This window comes from Corapipo altera, unplaced genomic scaffold (assembly GCF_003945725.1).
Source record: "Corapipo altera isolate COAL_440 unplaced genomic scaffold, ASM394572v1 61281, whole genome shotgun sequence".
Taxonomy (NCBI): domain Eukaryota; kingdom Metazoa; phylum Chordata; class Aves; order Passeriformes; family Pipridae; genus Corapipo; species Corapipo altera.
The window spans coordinates 4,768,455-4,787,779 of NW_020884921.1; the positions used below are offsets into that span (position 1 = coordinate 4,768,455).

The window sequence follows — 19,325 nt, forward strand, 5'->3', positions numbered from 1 at the left end:
TGGCAGAGCCCTGCGGGTCAGAAACCCTGGACCTTCAAATTTCCTCTGTAGTACCAAAGTCAGTGAAGAAGAAGCATCTCACTTCCCCCCACCCTGCCAATGTAATGGAGTTTACAGCCCTAAAGGACATAAATGGATTATGGAACTAAATTCAATAATGTCTATGAGGTGGGCATAAAAATGACAGTACGTGAGAGTGATTCGCTTTTGTGGTTAAGGGCAATGAAGTGGTCCAAGCATGATTAAGATTAAATCGTGTTTTTAAACCTCAAGCACATCAGTTAATTGTATTTATCAGATCAGCAAATCCACAGAAATAAAATCTGTGAAAGGCTTTTAAATACAAAAACACCACTTCAGGTTGTGGAGGACCCTGAACTGTGAACACTAGGCTTAGGACACAGGAAAATTATCAAACAGTGCTTGACTTCTGTATTTGTGATGTACCTTTAGTAACTGCTCTGGCCTGGCTTGTTTGTTCACATGCTTCTTCATTATCATGATCTCACAGGCCTTTACAAAAAAATGAAAACTTAAAAGCATGCAGATCACTTCAGAGATTTTGTATTAAAATATTTTTCATAGTTAATCCTGTTGTTTATTTTCCTAATATCTTAGAGTTAGTAACATAAAATGTTAATGAAAATAAGTGTATTTTACACTTATCAAGCTATACCAGCAGAACGCTGTGGAGAATTTTCCATTTTGTGTCAGTAGGCTTTTTTTTAAAAAACAAACAATGGTCTCAACATGGATTGGTTACCTATTATACTCTAATTAATGCCATGTGCTACTAGAGGCAGTGAGATTAGAAGGGGCGTTTTGAATGTATGACAATATTTTCTGCTAGAAACCACAGAGCCTTTTAAAAATTCATCTTTTACAAACTGAATACTAAAAAAGTAATGTGTTGAGCAGTGATCAACAGGAGGAACTGAAGCAAAAGTAGATTTTCTCTAGTGTTGATTTCATACAGGACATATTTACTGCGTAAAACTCCCTGTTAAATCTGTTGTATGATGAGGATTTGTTCATAGAGTGACAATGAAAGTCTTTGAAGCAGACATATAGCAAAACAGAATGCACTGTACTCTATATATTTGTTTCTAATTGTGATTTTTGGAGAATAAAACCTCTTACAAGAAGAACTCCCGTTTTCTACATAAGATTTACTTAATTTAATTCACTATTAAACACTAAGAGACAGAATGCTTTTGCACAAACCTTAACTCTTCAGAAACTTTCATCTGACCTTTATTTTATTTACCTACTGATGTCAAATAGTTTGAACAGTGATCAGATTTCTTACATTTATATCTAAAAGTATCAAATTCTTTTAAAGAACTATTGCCATCGTCTCTTTACCAGGAGATTTCTCCTGTTCATGGCATATTATGCCATCTAACATTTTGGAGCCATGTAATAATCATTCCTCTTTCCAGTCACCAAATTGTTATTCTTCTGATATAATGAGGATTCAGGAATGTAAGACTGTGGACCTTAAACCAGTGATACAGAAACCCATCATTTGGAAATCAATGATGAATGCATGCATGTGGTTTACAGTTAAGAAGAGCCTGCATTTAAACCAGCTCCTTAAACTGTATCCTTTTAACTCAAGAGGGCTGTGGCCTGCTCTGAAGCAGTTGTCCCACCTTCAGAAAAATTGACTGAACAGAATAGCCTCATTTACATTCAGAGGCAATAAAAAATAGTATAAGACTTCTAATGTACAAATTAAACCTTCATTCATCCTACACTTTAAAATTACACTTTGCCTGGACAATTATCAATTTAGATGTGACTCTGTGCAGAACATTGCATTTCACTATCCACTTGAAAGCATAAAAATTATATGTCGTGGATGAATGGATTTCCTGATTATAGATTATAAGAAAATGAAAACCAGATGGATTTTAGAGCAAGTTGGCTTTACATTTTTATTTGGTTAAAAGCCATATTTCTGCTGGAATAGAACATTTTTAAACACCATGAATATATTCTGTTTCATAATGAAAATAAAAACAGCGGATGCACAAGTTTTAAGGGGCATATGTCAGAATTTGCAAATTTACAGCATCTTCAAATTAATAACTTTTCAGAGAAAATTATATTTCCTTGTATTATTTGTTATACTGACTTGAGAGAGTAAAAATATTTTACGTAGAAAAGAGCTTGTTTCTAGACAGAGTTAGGGGAACAGTACATGTCAAGAGATGCAGTGCCAGACTTTGCATTTGGACTAACAGCAGAATACAAGGACAAGTGCCTTATGAGCACTGAACGCTCTTCTTGGGCATGCTCCCACATTGTGCATTTAGGCAAGGATGCCATTGACTTTAGAAGGAATTCCATCCAAGTACAAACTGCATGATTAATCCCTGCAATATCACTTTTTAAAAACATCCAGAAAATGTACTTTTGCACACCAAGAGTTATTCAATCAAGAAGAATTATTAAAAAGAAAACATCCATTTACTCATGCAAAGCTACAAATTTAACTGTATTACAAATTCATGAAATACTATCTTAAGCGGTCCCTTCCATATTTTAAGAACTTAAGGATACCAGAAGAGCACAAGTTTACTCAGAACAGGACAGGACAGAGAGCAAAGTTTACTTCTGTACTTTCATCCCTCATTAGGAACACCTGTACCTTATAAAGAGTTATGGTCATTGGCTTGCAGGCATTGCCAAGTGGCTGCAATTCTTGATATTCTCAGAGTTGAGGTAATAATTTTGTACTGAGCATTTAAGCAGGAAACTTTCCATGTGTTAAGGTAACACAAATAAGGAAAGAATACTTTTTTTCCATATCTCTCAAAATTCTTGAACAGTATTGTCCTAATTCAAAGCCCTTAAGTCTTGAAAAATTAAAAAATTTTTATGTTTTGATTTCTTGGACTTTTGAAGCTGTCATGTTCCTATTCTTTCTTTTTTTTTTTTTTTTTAAATTAGTGATTTCAAAGATATAAAAATATACTGAATGAAAAATCCTCTATGGTAGTCCTACAAGCACAAAGAATAAGACATACAATTTATACGTCCTTTCTTCTCTTTTCTTTACTCTAGTGTTTTTCACTGACCATATGTATTGAGACCTTACAAGATCTTTAGGAATCTGGGATGTCTACCTACATTATTTTTAATAGGAAAATAACATTCAAATTCTTGAAGGGGTTTCAATGCTCCTTTCAAGTTTCCAACAAGTGTATTTTCTTACTTGTGAAAATTTTTGTATTTCTTCTATGGTGAATATTTACTTTCAATGTCATAGAGGATTTCTACTTCTTACTGGGTTATGTTAAATGCATATTCCATATACATGACATTTTGACTGACCACCAAGCCTCTTATAAAGAATGTTAAATGTAGAATTAATATATATATACATCAGAGCAAACTATGCCACAAATCAACTCCACCTTAAAAAATATGTGTATACAAAAAAATCAGTGCAGTAGGAGAAATTTTGCTAAATTTATACACAGTTTTGCACTCTTCACTCTTTCCCACTTTCTGAAGGATTGCTAATTGTTCCTACCAGTAATTAAAAGGCAAATTTCTCTCTTTTCTCTCTTACATCATGTATCTTTTTTATTTATTTATTTATTTTTAATGCGTGCACACTGTTGGAATAGGCTGTTGTTTACCACCCAAAATAAACACATGCCAGCAACCAGGCATTGGCGCTAGGAAGCTGTATTGATGTTCATTTAAAAATAATTTTAAAAAAAGGTAATTGAATGTTCTTACTCACATGTTAAATGCTAGTCATTCACAGTACACAATCTTTACTAACTGCAAGTAGGAAAAGAAAACCAATCTGCAGTTATCCTCGCCTAGAAAAAAGGAAATCTTTATGTTAAAGTAACTGTCCATTCCCACAACACTGAACTAATTCTTTACTGAATTACAGGGAGTCATACAAAACCTACTGACTTTGTGTGGAAGAATTCTCAGGCATCCTGAGAAGTATCAGCTGCATTTTGAGCTGAAACAGGATGGCAGTTTGGAGAACACACAGGCATTTGGAAGAATGGGAGGAGAACTGGGACAAAACTATCTCAAAATCTTTTTGCTACTTTTAGAACTAATCATTTAGAAATAGTGTAAATAAGAAGGTAGAGATTTCTACAGCAATGTAAGACTAAGCTGTCCCTCTCTAGTCACCCATTCTTGCCAAGCAGGTTGCATAACTGTCAATGGGAACTTCTTGCCCTTTAAAGAGATGTAAAGGGCACTAATGGCATTATTGTTGTCCTATGTGGGAAAAAAGATAGTATTTGGGAATCACTAAAATACTCCCAATACTGTAGGCAATTTAGGTGTACATGTAACCTGTGCCGGGACTGCACAAAGCTAAAAGTCAGACTGTGCATCCCATTTAATTATTCTGGGTGAATTCCCATTTTGGAAATCAAGCAAATCTCCAGTGCTTCCACTGCAGGGGAGGTAAAGGGTCTCTTCAAATTTTCAAGGAAAACTCTGTGTATGATTTCCTTATATTTGTAGTATATTATGAAGAAAGTGACTTCTCTGTTCTGTGGCTCAAACTATTCAGTTTTGCTTTGTCCCTTTGGTGGTTCAAGTACTTATGCAACATATTGAGACAACATGTGCCTTACTGCTAAATGTTGTGTTTAGTGCCATGAATAGTCCTCTAACTGGTCTAATGGTTTGCCTCACCAGATGCCCATCCATAGGCTGACATTCTGCTCCATCCCCATCTCCATGGAGGTGCCTGATGCCTGGGTCTGGGTCTACCCTGGGCTGCCCCTCCCTGGCCCTACTCCCTGGCTGGGACTGTGGGATGGGTCTAGGCCGTGAAGCCCAGCTCTGCACACCCAGGAACCTCTGCTGTTCCAGGTCTCCAGCTGCTTCCTGACCCCAGCGTGTCCTGGTGGCATGTTCCACATGTAAGAATTAACTCTCCTTACAAAATCTTCATATTGAGTACTGCCAGCTACCTTAGAGAACTGTATATGTGGATGATCTAGCCAAAATTATTTCTGATCTGTGGGTGAGTGCATATAAAAATTGGAACATCCTGATAATCTACCGTATGTGGAGTATTTGCTGGTGCACATAACTATTGTTGCAAAAGGGCATTTTTCTCCAGTACTGCAGCAACTGGGCTCAGATTTCATTCTGGACAGCGATGATGCTTCTCAGGCAGAGGCTGAAAGTAAAGAAGTGGCTCTTTGGGCACTTGACAATGCAAAACATATACAAAATACTTTTCTGAAAATCTAAGAACATGTCACAAATCTAGGAGCCTAGAAATTGGAGATGATTTTTCTGCTGAATGAAGAAATAAATGAGTTTATTTAGAAGGAGGATAAAAGAACATGAGAACATAAACCTGACTTGTGCATCACAGACCGCTATACCTGCATGCAAATACTGTACTGCTGAGTCAAGTGCAGGGGAAGCTAGCCTGATCACCAACATTGCAGTTAGGTTTTATTGCTATAAAAAAAGACATATTTAAATGTTTCTAAATTAGTTCTGGCACTAACTATTCTCCCACTTTAGAAGTTCACACCTTAATAAAATAAATGCAAAGGTGGCACCTGACTGTCTAGAATTAGCCTGTAGCTACCCACACAAGGAACTGTGAGAAACACTTAGAAACATTTCTCATTGCAATTAGTTTTCCCAAGTGGCAGGAAGATATTTCAGCACACCCATGGACTCCCTCCTTGCAGCCTTTGGAATAGAGGTGTATGCCATAGGCAGTGAAGGTCTGTGGCAAATTATACAATGAGAGAGGGGGAATGCTCTTTCTCCTTCTTCAATGATTATCATTCTTCTCTTTTTTTTTTTTTTTTTTTTTTTTTTTCCCCTCAGCAAGGAAACAGGGCAATAGATGATTCAAGTCCAGGTCCTGTTTGTATTTTTTTAATCTTGCAGTACAGTTACTATTGCCATTGTGTTTATAATATAATGTCCAATCATAGCGTCGGACATCATAGCACTATTTGCTTTCATAATTCTTTAATGACACCTAATTTCAGGAATCTCAGATCATACAGCTTTCATGTAGAAACATTATCTTTCCTTTACTTCTGATTGTATTGATTCATTTATCTCAACTTCCACAGCACTATTTTGTTCTAACACCATTGTTTATCAATAGCTGTGCTCATCTCAGCATTCGTATATTTCACATTATCTTGTTTGGCTTGAAGCTTCATCTAATCAGCACAGTAACTAAGTTGTAATTACTGAGAAAAATCACTTAAGGCAATTACACAGTGGTCTTCAGTTTTGTGCTTTATAAATATTATGTGTCTGTAGTTTAGACATGGGCACTGCACAGTGAGCACTGTAACTTGTGTTACAGTTTTGTAAGGTCCATACAAAATGTCAGGGATCAGAGTAATTCAGAAGTGTCTTACCATGGTGAAACAGCTATCTTGCCCCTGTTACTGGTGTTGTATCTGCTACCATGAGGAGGTGGCATAATGCAATGTCCCAGACCTCGTGTAATGGTCTCTCCTCATTCACTGTTCACATCTGCAAATGTTAGTCCATGTTCTGCACTAGGAATACACTGGTCTTTCCACACTAAGGTTTAGCCTAATAGGAGAGGCCAACACCAGATATTGAGGGTTGTTTTCCATAGTCAGCTGAGACTCAGCCTGCATCACAGCTTTTCCAACGATCTTGCAGTTACTGGCATAGACCTGATCTCTTAAAATGTGCACAATTCCTATCTGACCCTCACTGGTCCGAGATAAACCCCTCTCCAAAATATGTTTGCAGGACTTAGTTGCCCTCTTATAAGTATGCTAGCTGAAAAGATGCTTCATTCTAGTTCAATTTACGCAAAAAATAAACAGTATTTTTTCTTTTTTTGCATATGGATTGATCCAGAGTTTCAATAATTAAAAACAAACCAGAATGTGACATGTCAGAGAAGAAACTATATTGCTAAAAATATATTTGCTGAAGCTCTATAGGAGAAAAATACAAGGCTGAGAAGAGTAGAGAACTTTTCTCTTCTGACTGCCTGTGAGAGACTTTGATGAATCATATCACAGAATCACAGAATGGTTTGGGCTGGAAGGGACCTTAAAGATCATCTAGTTCCAAATGCCCTGCCATGGGCAGGGACACCTTTCACCAGAAGTTGCTCAAAGCCCCATCCAACCCGGCCTTGAACACTTCCAGTGGTGGAGCACCCACAGCTTTTCTGGGCAACCCGTTCCAGTGCACCACCACCCTCACAGTTAAGAATTTCTTTCTAATATCTAATCTAAATCTGCCCTCCTTCAGTTTAAAGCCATAACCCTTTTGTCAATCATCTGCTTTTAACAAATTATTCGCTGATGACAAATAATTTGCTTTTTCGGCTATTTGAAATCAATTACCATTTTGAGGAAACTGCTTTTTCAATGAAAAATATTTCAATAATTCCAATTATAAAGAGAAGACCTTATTTGAAAATGTATTTTCTTGCTTCCTGAAAGAAATTTTAGAAATAATTGTTAATTTTTTTTTAGAACAGATATGCAGGCAAAAGTAAAGTATTTTGCACATACATAATACTACTTAATTTGGTTTGAAATTTAAGCAGTGCTTTCTGACTTTGAACAAGAGTATGGATTGCAACAGAAGACTGTGTGATGTCTTAGTGAGCAAGAATGCACAGACAGAAAAAACAGTGAAATTCCTGTCTCACTTAAGGAAAGCATAAAATTCCCCCAGACTTCACAAGGAAAAGGATTTTATCTAAAGAATCCAAATTAGTCTTGAGGAACATTTGAAACTTTTTACCATAAAAGAAGTCAATCATGCCTGTCTTTAAAATCCCACTTAGAAAGAACCAGTTTGTATGACTCACTTAATTGTTCATTACATGTGAACTTAGGGCTTTCTCCCTTTCAATTTTTTCAAGCTATCTTTTTATAAATACAAATATTGAGACATTGTTGATTAAAGCAATGAAGAGACAGGGAATAACTAAATAAATTACTAAGTCAACACTTTCACAACAGGTGGAAACCTAATTAAGGCCAAATTTTCACAGATTTTCACTGATGTCTTCTGAGAATGAGCTTGTGTGGATCTTTTCTTTGGTAAGAGGTCACATGAGTAAGATGAAGATACATGTTTATCTTTGCATATGACACCCACTGCAAGATTTTTTTTTAATTTTTACATGGATAGCAGCAGCTATCCTTTCAGATATTTTGTGATTTTTACATGTATGAAAGAGCCTCAATAAGTAATATAAAACAGTTGCTCAGGGCAGAAATAGAAGTTAAATTTGGAAAGGCCTGTGTTGTCTCCCTACATAGGTATGAAATTCAGTTACTGTTGGATAGACTATTGTCTTTCTACTATGTATTAGACCTGTCAAACAAGTTCTAGTGCTCTTCCTGCTTTATCAAAATCTCCTACCTGTAGGTACTTCCCTTAAAACACTGAAGAAAAAGTATATATATACTCCCTGTATGGAGGAAAGCTTGGAAAAGGAACACTTAATGGCATAATACAAGTGGAAAAGAGAAGAAGAGAGCTGCTATGTTTTTCATTTAGTATTCCCCTCCACGGTTTTAAGTCAAGCTGCCAATTTATGAATTCTTGTTATTTTGATTTGGCACTATTGCATCACAAACTCTGTTATGAATGAGTGTTCTTTGGGACTATAAGCTTCCTTGGACAAGAACTATTGTTTACTATGCTTCTGTACCACATTTTGGCCAGTCTTTGGATCAGAAGTCTGTGGGCTAGTGCACTCATCAAGAATAACGGACAGGCAACAACCTATCATGCTCTCCCTGGCAAATCCAATCCGAACAGGCTGCACATAAACTGTGGTTTGAGAATCACTATTCCAAGCTCACTTGTTTATTTAACACATTATAGCCCAACCTTCTTTTGACTATGCCAAGCATGATTTCAGGGCACAGTGGAGAATATTTACATAGCCTTTTAATTTTTTAAAATTTTTTTAATATTAATTTTCTCATTTATATTTATAGTTTCAAAAGACATTAATGCAGCTAGATGCCTTTGAAAGTCTTGCTTAGTTTTTTGGTACTGCTGTTTGACTTATTTGGGCAGATTGTTTCTTTTTAGTAAACCACTCTTTTTTGAGAAGACACCATCCAGACTGCCTCTGCACCGAAGGCTTATAAGTTAAAAACTGCTACTATTACATATATTCCCATGTGTCTTGAAATACTAGTAGAATGTATAATACCTTCACCCACAGTCAATACATGACCAAGAAAAGAACAAAGAGAAGGAAAGCACTACAAAATTATGATACTGGCTGGCATTTCAGGACCTCAGCCCTCAGAAGATGAGAAGGCAATTGTTAGCTTGTGGTTAATTTCTAGAAGGAAATGACTAGCCACTGATTTATAGGTAAATACAGGATGCAGTTCTTAAAGAGACATCGGATGAATTTTTCAAAATGCATTGATGATCTTTCTAATGTTTTTTAAGAACAGGATTAAAGGTAGTTTGAGGATGCCAGATCAAAAGAGAGCAAGCACTTAGTTCCTCTGGCAGCATTTATAGAGTCCTAAGTACTTTTGACTAACTTGCTTCTTTAGTTTAACATTAATGTCAAGATGGAGGCAGTAGAGAAATCAAATAGGGAAACAAAAAATTACATAAATAAACAGTTATAGCAAGTATATCTTTTATTTTATACCCATCCTGTATTTAAAACTTGAGACGGAATTTTTTTTTTATTTTATTATTTATAGTCAGTCAGTCAGTCAGTCAGTCAGTCAGTAGTTTTAAGCATATAGTAATCCTGCCTATTTCAAAAGAAAACTTAATTATAAAATGTCTTAATCTGAAAAGATATATATATGAAAACCAGAATTCAATTTAAAACCAGAATTTAATCTGAAAATCAAAAGTTAGAAGTACAGATGCAAAGAAAGACATCCCCCAATACTGTTCTATTTTAAAACTTTTGAAATATTTTATAAGTTTTAATCTTTCATCAAACTTTCAACATAAATAATGAGCCACTGAATAAAAATTGAGTTCAGATAATTTACAGTACTAAAACTTCATCAACATTATTTATTTATGGTAAAGGTACTGTTAAGTGGTTTTGTTAAATAATACACTCTCTAGAAATTAAAAGAACTTCACATAGTCTATGATGCCAACAAGTAAATAAATCAGTCTTCATTCTAGTTATGGGGTAAGATAGAATGGGTTTAGAGCATGCCAATTTGCATCCAAAAAGTTCTTGTTCTCTCTTTCAATCAAAAGCCACTGAGAGAATAGTGCCAAAGACATTGTTGTGTTTATAATTTAGCAATGCTACTAAGTGTGAAGTTCACTCTGATTTTATTGGAAGTTGCTACTATCACATGACAGAAACTATTTAATCAGTGTTAAGAACAAATTTACTCTAACAAACCTGAGATAACCTTGGTTCAACTTAAAAATATCACTGATGGTAATTAGTTGTGTAAGATAATAAAGACGTAGTCAGCTTTTTAAGTTCTATTTATGCCTTGGGTTGACTCCCAAGGTAAATTGTGCATGATTCCAGGGTTAATACTTGAAATAATCCAAACCAGTGAAACAACATACTTCTCAAAACATGGGCTTAAATAATCTCTTCCCATTTCTGATATTGCAATCATAATGCAATTTGTTATATTGTAATTTATTGAAGGAGTGAAGAAACCGAGGCCAGGCATTAGTAATAAAAAGTAGTTTCATTTTATAATGGCAGAAATGAAACTGTTTAGACTCTTCTTGAAGTATATTATTTTGAATATACGCTATTTTTAAGCATTGCGGAAAAATGCAAATTCATAATGTTCTAATTTGTCCAGAAATATGAACCCAAACAGATTAAGGCACATGATCATGTTAGCAGCTTCTAAGATGCCAATTAGAAGAAAATACAGAGGTCTCTGTTCTTGTGAAAAATGATGAACAAAGAGAACTTTTGATGTTTATTCTTCTGCACCCTAAAGAAAGAGGACTGTCCAAAACAGTGCTGTTGCGGAACAATGCAACTAAGACCTTTCCATTTTTCTTCAGCCCTGTATCAAATTCTTCTTACTGTTCTGCACTGAAGAGATTTAGAAAATACTCCTTTAATGGTGTTTAAGGCACTTATTGCCAGATAAACAACAAAGACTATTCATGCAATTAAATATTTATGATGCATTCCTAGCAATGTCCCTCGTATATATGCCTCTGAAATCAATTGCCTACTCCAAAGTTACATTGCTTGAGAGCTTAATGCACAACACAGTGTGCCAGAACTGCAAATTTTTAATTTGTGAGTAAATAATCAAGCTATCTGGCTCCCTATGCTTATATATGTTTTTAATATATTTCCAAGGAAAAAAAAATATATTTAGAAAGAATATAAATTTTAAACCAGTATACTGATGTACAGATTTTATTAAGCACAAGGATTATGAAGACAAATGCACATGTAGGTGACACTTAATTTTTGTATGCTCCTTTTTTAAAAGACAACATGGCCTTTACTAATTGCTTTCCAGCGTCTATTTAAAGGAACGGGAGATCAGTAACCAGGCAATGATATTTCTAAATGAGCCAGAAGAGGGAGCCCCTTAATAGGGCGATCAATTGCTATCCCAGTTCCTCTCCGCTGTTCCTAAGTTTCTACTCGAGCTTAAAAAGAAAGATGAAATGCGACCACAACCAGATTGAATCTGCCTTTGGCTGTGTTTCGCAGGCTAACAGAAGATAATGAACAAATATATAATTTTCTATCCTGCTTTCTCTTTTTAGAAAACAAAGGAGACTAATAGCAAAGTTCCTGTGGTCTGCCTTCCCTACTCCGAAGTTAATACAAAATGACCCCTCAAAGCTTTAGTATGTGTTTAAAGTGCCTTTATGATACAATGTTGTGCAGTTTTACTATGGATGCATCATACAAACATCTGTGATTCATCCACGTGTGAATATAAAAGGACAGTGGGGCTTGAGAAGAGGTAAAGGAGAGAAAAAAAAAATCACTTGATCCAAAATTTCTTTATAAATAATTTTAAGAGACAATGTTGGAATTGCCACATATATCAGCCTTGGTTTACAGTGCACAAAATGAGTCTTCCAACTGTTTTCCCATACAGTTCTCTTTGAGAGCAGTTAACGCAGTAAAACTGAATGTTTTACCACTCAGGTTGTTTTCTTTGAACGTATGTTTCTACTTCTAAAACTGCAAAAGTGATCTTGTCTTTTGTAATCCGTATTTGTCATAATGCAACATTGCTGACGTTGCTAACAAACCACTGAGTTTACTGAGCAAAGGGGACTTCTCTGACAACATCGATTTGATAACACAGAACTTAGCAAGTTCTCATTAATTCTATGGGAGCAGAACTAAATGGGCTAATCTTTTTCTCTGCCTGGGTATTTTGAAAATCCTTTCCCTGTTGTGTATCAAAGCACTTAAGCAAATACAGAAAACTAAACTTAAGTTAATTACTGATTATTTAAGTAAATGCTAACAGATTTTGCTGACTAGCAATGGTCTTAGAGCAGGGGCTTGAAATCACATTTGAACTCAGTACACTGAAGTCTAATGAGAGACTCAATATTGAAATCTTTACTCAAGCTTAAATTAATAAAATGAAACCCCAATTCCACTGAAGTCAAAGGAAAAACTCCCTGTGACTCAAAAAGGATCATGGTTTCTGACACTGACTTCACTGGGAATTTTGCTTGAACAGGGGTATGCAATGTACCCAAAAGTTTGTATGCAAAGGCTGATGTGAAGGAAACCATACATTTCTGTCTTTGGAATTTGTTGAGGTGCAAGATATTTGACACTGCTGGAAAACGAGCCTCTTTCTACTAGTAAGAGAACCACAAGTATCAACTCCCCCCCACCCAGTTGGGAGAATTAAATTGACGCCAATCAATTTCTAATACATCGACTCCAATATGGAGCTATTTTAGGACTCAATCTTTGAAGTAAGTCCTTTATTCACTTAAAGAAATACATTTTTTTCTCTTTACCTGCACTGGTGCCTGCACCGGTTGTGAGGTCCCCACCCATCAGGCTACCTAGGGGTTGAAATGAAATACAATAAATGAGCACAATAAATTTTAACACACAAACATTCAAAACATTTTCTCTACCTTCAGTCTGCTCCAGTATCCACCACTTCTTTCCTCTGACTTCAACTGGTATTGAATCAGATACACAGTCATAAAATCATAATGTTTAATATTACCTGTCTGAGACACTTGCCTTTCAAGGATAAACAAAAATATGTAGTATACAACATTTCGTTCTTTATTTTTTTAAAATTTTCATACTTCCACAGCATATGAAAAATTATGTGTGAAAGTTATGTATAGCAGTCCTTCACTCGAAATCTATCTTTAGTTGAATGTTTGTCAGGAAAGCAAAGGCTTTCACATAGGATTGGGAGGAAGAGGCTGAAGGTTGCTAGACAAGAATGTAACTCAGAAGATATATATATTTACATAGTTTTTAATTTCCTTGGCCTTTTACAGACATTCACACTAAGTATTTTTAAAAGTTCTCTTTGCACTTTGAGACCTCAAACAGTTCTTTGAATGTGGTATTCTTAAGGATCTTGATATTACTGCAGCCAGACAGATTGAAACAACCTAATCCCCATTTATCCTATTCAGAGGTGAGCCCTCATCATCACCAGAACAAAGCATAATCCCTTGCTACACAAGGCACTCAAGTACAGAGCTCAGCTAACATTAACCCATCAAGTAACTTGTGAATGAATAAATAAAAATAAATTCTGCTTTTAGCCTGGAGACTGATTATTTAAATAAAGAATGTCCTAATTTACTTGCTTCAACTTGTTTGCATTGGCTACATTTTCTTCCCTACCCTCTTAAGCTTTATGGTATAGTGAGTTCTTGTACAAATAAAGTAGATAAGCTGCCTTTTTATGAAACAGCAAGTTGTCTGCCCTTTTATCCTTTATTGACTTTCTTTAATTTCAGTAAATATTCAGCTTTTTCTAGAACCTTTTTTAATTTTTTTTATTTTTTTTTAATTTATTTTAAATTTTCTAAATTGGGAATAGAAACCCCTTTGGCTCTTCTTTTGATTTTTTTCAACACAGTAATTTTGGACAAACTGTTATGACTGGTAAAAACAGAGTTTCTTGTTTCTCAGAGTACAGCTTAAAGTGATCGAAGGCATGCAAGGAGGTGATAATAGAGCACTTGAAGGGATGGAACGGAACAGATCCTACCTGTGTTACCTGCACTTGGAGGCCGATGTGTCACACCAGGAGACATGCTATTTCTTTGCAAAGAAGGATGAGCCAGTGGCAAAAGGTTGGGGTTTCCTAGTGAGCTGACTGGGTTACTGTACACCAAACTGTTGTGGTTGGACACTGGGATAGAAACTGGCATCTCAAAGTTTGGTGGTGGAACAGCCTGTACAAGCAAAAAAAAGGAAAACAGAGACGAGAATAGTACAGAAGCACAACAGCCTTCAAGTACAGTTACTCTATATTTAGTTCAAATATTCTGTAGCTGGTGGTTAAAATATTCTGTAGCTGGTGGTTAAAATATTTATGCTTGCCTCCTTCCACAAGACTCAAGAGAAGAGTTTCAAAAGAGCTTTTAATTATGATTTTTCGAATCATGATCCCATCTTCCTTTAATGTAGCTTGCACATTTATTTTGTAAGAACTGGAAAGTTATTCCTTTTTTTTTTTTTTTTAGTTTTTTCTCTTTTCCTTGTTTATGCGGCTTAATTTTCTTTTTCTTTCATTCTGTGACATCATAATTGTTCACTTATGATACCTTAATCTAGTGTCATAGATGACTGCAAGATCAAAGGTACATGATTATGATGACTTCATTGCATGAAGAAAAATTAGAAGGGGTGGAATCCAAAAGGGAAGGCTTTAATTTCAGCTTATGTTGCTTTAGCAACCAGAATGATCCCGAATCATGTTAAATACACCAACACAGCAAATTACTTTTTTTTTAAAGTTTCTATCTTATCTTGGAAGGGCTTAAAAGAAACAAAGTTCTACTCAGGGACAGTCAACAAATACAAGAACTTTAGATACACACCAGTGTTTGTGTTCTTTTTCTTTTATTATTATTATTTTATTTTATTTTTGGTTTTTTTTTGGGTGGGGTGGTAGTGTTTAGTGACACCTTTTCAATACACTGTTTTCATACTTAAAGGCAGGAGTGTCTCCTTATGCACTTCCCTTTGAAAGAATCCCTTTCAAAAATGAACCAAATAATGTACCACTCTGACAGAGGGTGTGAGGAGATGCAGAATCTAATTCTCATTAGGCTCTGAGAAAGCCCAATTCAGGTTTCCTTGGTTGATTGTCAGTTTGTTGGCTGGGGTTTTCTCAGGTAGTGCTTGCTTGAATTTCTATAAAAATTATAACCATATTAGAAATCTGTATTTAATTTACTTGTTTTTAAAAGAATTAATTTCTTGTCTTTTCAATCAGAAAATCTTTTTCAGAATTACCTGACAGCATTTTAAATATTCAATACCTGAATGCAAACTAAGTACCCCTCAATTTGCCATTTTTAAATTTTATAAGCTTGAAGAGCTTAAATACATCTAAAAATCCTTTGAAGGAGGCTTGTAACATATTCTGAGGGAGAAAATCAGAAGTTTTAATTTTGTTATTGGTAGCTGATAGGACTTGTAAGTCTTCAAGGACCTAGAGGGAGTATGTGGAGAGCTAGGAACATCATTTGCTTGCCAGGCAACAGAGGCAGGCTGACCTTGTACCACCTACATGTCTCTTCTCTGGCTGAAACTATTGGCTGTACCCTGTGTATTACAGCACTAGCCATCCAATTACAGTTATCTATTAAGGTTGGTGGTGGCTTGTTTTTTTTTTAACCTCTCCCATTTCTAGAAGCAGAAAAAATTTTGCTCTAAATATAGAGGATTAACCACTGAAACACAGAGTAAGATTTTAGTTCAGGGTATGATGTGAAGGATACATTACACAAATGCCTTGGGAATTATTTAAAGATGTTAATTTAGCTCTGATACCCTCTGTGTAGCCTATGGCCTGTTTTTTGTGAGAGCTGGCCATAGCAACAGTGGTTGAGTAGATGGATCTGCTGTTCCCCAGCCTGGGGGCTTCATGCAGGAACTTGCTTCCCTCTGCTGAGAAGCTGAAATGCACTCCAAGGGTTGTATTTTCCACAGACCTGATTGGCTGAACTAGAGATGGGACAGGAAGGTAAGGTGTTTTGGGAATCCCCGTGTTCTACATCTAATCTACAGACGTAAGAACCTACATGTAATTTACATCCTCATGACTGAGGTCAAGACTCCTTGGAAATAGGTTCATATAGCATAATCTGAAGCACTTTATCAGATGAAGGTATGTTTTGAAGCAAGACATTCTTTTCACTGGCCACAGAAGGACACAAGAGGTTCCTAAATCCTATGTAAGTCAGAAGCATGAGACTGCTCCTGGCATTCAAAGTTAGCCGCTGCTACTGGTTACTGCCTTTTCAAAAGGTTTTAGCCAGTGAATTCACACGAGGATGTGAATAGCTCCTCAAGTCTTAGCTCCCCCTCCAGCCTGATGTGAGACATAAATAAGCCAACATGGAATTTCTGATTCTTGCAACATTCAGGGCTGTGATGGAGTTCTCTCTGCCTGGTGGCTTTGAGCCCATGATCCCGCCTGATTGAGTGTCAGTCCACATCAGATTGTCACCCACTGGAGAGCACTTTGCAGAACATCTTCTTCACCTATGACACAAGATCTGTGAAATCTGTCCTCTGAGCCTGGGTAGAGACGATTATTGTCCCTAATATCTTTTCCTTATCCAAACTTCTATTGAGTTATCTAAGCTAAAACACTGGTACAAATGCAAAACTGAAGGTCTTGCTAGACCTCAACAAGCTTATCTGCTTTCACCATTATGCTCTTCCTTCCATGTACAGACCAAACCCATGAAGAGTTAGATTCTTCTTTTTCTACATCGGTGCAGTACAAAAGAGCTCCAGCCTTGGGTGCTCTGGGGGCTGCAAATCTCTCTAGTTATGTGAACGGTTGCTTAGCTTTTATTTTTTCATTTAAAAAATATTTTTTTAAACAAGTTGAATTAGTTTCTTAATTTCTGTAGTAATGATTTCATTTTTACCTGCTGTCTGGGTCTACTTACATCTATTTACAGAGCACTTCATAGGCAATTTTATCAGGGAAAAGTAATTTTGCTCGTTGATTTGCAGCACAATACACACTATATCTGGAATATAGTAGTTTTTATTTCTTCTTCTCCATAGTCAAAAGTTAGAGAGAGAAGTTTGACTGGATAAACACCAGTACAAAACAGTAAGTCTCTAGCTACAGTTTGCTCTGTTTGTCCAAATTTATTACAGTTTTATAAATCCTTCACCAAGAACTGCAACCTCCTGCAGATTCTCTAGTCATTCCTTGTAGTAAGTCACGAGGCATATCGATTCCAACTGGGCCTGATGGACATTAAAGCTTCTGATGCACTTGCGTAACATCTATATTAGTAGGAACTAGAGAGGAACTGAGGCCATCTGAGGTCACAGAGCACTCCGTGTCCATACCATTAAGCTTTCTCAACCTCAAAAAAGTCATGACTATATATAAACTGACAATTGGGAATTGTTCCTGGCCTGGGCCAACAACCAAACAGAGCTAAGAAATTGTCTGAGAGAATGTTATTTGGCTGGTGCTAAAACATTCAGCATAGAGATAAGTACCTCCCATTGCCTCATTATGTTCTTTGCCATTTGCTAATTTTCTGACATAGACAAAGTCTTACTGTAACGTGTGTGCAGTTTGCCACATTTTGTCTTTTTTTTTTCCCTCCCTCTGTCTTTTCTCCCTTGGACACAACTGCCAAAGAGGGCAGATGGCTCACTGGAGATGACACCACATTGTGTTAAGATGTGCATTCCAAATCTGTGGTGCAAAGGAAAATGTTGGACACTCAAACCCCTTGGAAATTAATGGACTAAACTGTGTAAAATATTAGTTTTATCCCTCCCATGTTCAACCAGGCCTTCATTTACTTAGAGACAGAGATACTTATAGCTCCCTTCTAGTGGATTATTTCTGTCTCCTCTGCTTTCATCACTCTTATGAAAACTACAAATAAATGTCTAATTATTATCAGATGGTTTAGAACAATACAAATACTTATCCCCGGAAAATTATCTGAGAAAACATTATTGGCCTTAGCTCTTAGGACCAAAAGCCAATGTTATTTTCATTTGGCAGCAGCTTTACTATGTTACAAGACCAGGCACAGGCAATGCATTGTTTTATATATTTTGTAAGTAGTGATTTAGAGACTTGACTTGCTGACTTTTTGTTTAATTTTGCTTTTTTCCTCTCAACTTTCTTGGTTACCTTTGAGGATCAAAAGTGAATGATTATAACTTCCCTGACTAGGTTATACTGATCTGTACAGTTAAGAGTATTATTGTATACCATGTAATATATGATATTTATATATAAAACCAGTGACTCACAAATTTCAATTACGTACTAGTTGTGAGCACCATCTTGCCCATTACATCTTGGCTTACGCCAAAAGAAGGAGTCCCTATTGCATTAGGGGAGAGTATCTACTGATTCTTCCTTTTGAGGTAAGCAGATTGATGGAGGACACAGACCTTGATTTCTGCATGGGAAGTATTCAGAGGAGGGATATTCTGTCTTACATGAAAAAAAATGCTAACTGTGCAGTTCTGTATCTCTGAAACATCTCTGAAGTAATTTCACAAAACGATTAATACACCATACCTCGTAGCATCCCTGAAAGTAGGAAGTTACATTATCCCCTAAACACCATGGTAATTGTTGAAGTAGGACTATATTTGACATCAAAAGGTTTAATTTAATTAAAGCAACCATAGGGAAATTCCATTAATTTTGGGAGGATAAAACTGATGTACTCCATTCAGATTAACTGTGTTGTTCCTAATTCCTATAAGTTTCCTGATTTTATAGAAAAGACAATTTTCCCAAATGCTTATGGAGGTAAAGAAAGTGATAGACCTCACTACGACAGGAATGAGGGTCTTTTCCAAGTTTTGGTTCTTTTTCATGTCTTAAGATTTCAGATAATTATAATACATGCTGCTTTTCTGGAACAAAAACAGGGGTAGCGTGGGATAAACAGAGGTTCTGAAGGATCATTTCAAAGACTTTTTTAAGGCAGAAAAGTAGTTTGGTGAACATTCTGTCAGTTTGATTTGAAAAAGGCAAAAGTCATCCTTGAAAGAGGAAAGGAATGGAAGAATGGCAATTGGTGAGATTTTGATGTGAAAAAGGGTTAAGCATTCCAGCTTATAACAGTCT

The 19,325-nt window shown here is 36.0% G+C and overlaps 1 protein-coding gene across 21 annotated transcripts in view; it reads right to left on the minus strand.

Moving 5' to 3' along the window:
* The window catches only part of MEF2C (myocyte enhancer factor 2C), a 136,131-nt gene that overhangs the window by 16,046 nt on the left and 100,760 nt on the right, over positions 1–19,325 (minus strand). For 17 of the 21 annotated variants that reach the window (XM_027656906.1, XM_027656928.1, XM_027656913.1 and 14 more), the window contains 2 exons: positions 14,226–14,412; positions 12,997–13,044 (listed from right to left, as the gene is read on the minus strand). In XM_027656906.1, coding sequence (XP_027512707.1) covers positions 12,997–13,044; positions 14,226–14,412 — 235 coding nt within the window. The remainder of the gene's footprint in view (positions 1–12,996; positions 13,045–14,225; positions 14,413–19,325) is intronic. The other 4 variants (XM_027656912.1, XM_027656917.1, XM_027656919.1 and 1 more) reach the window with 1 other exon arrangement.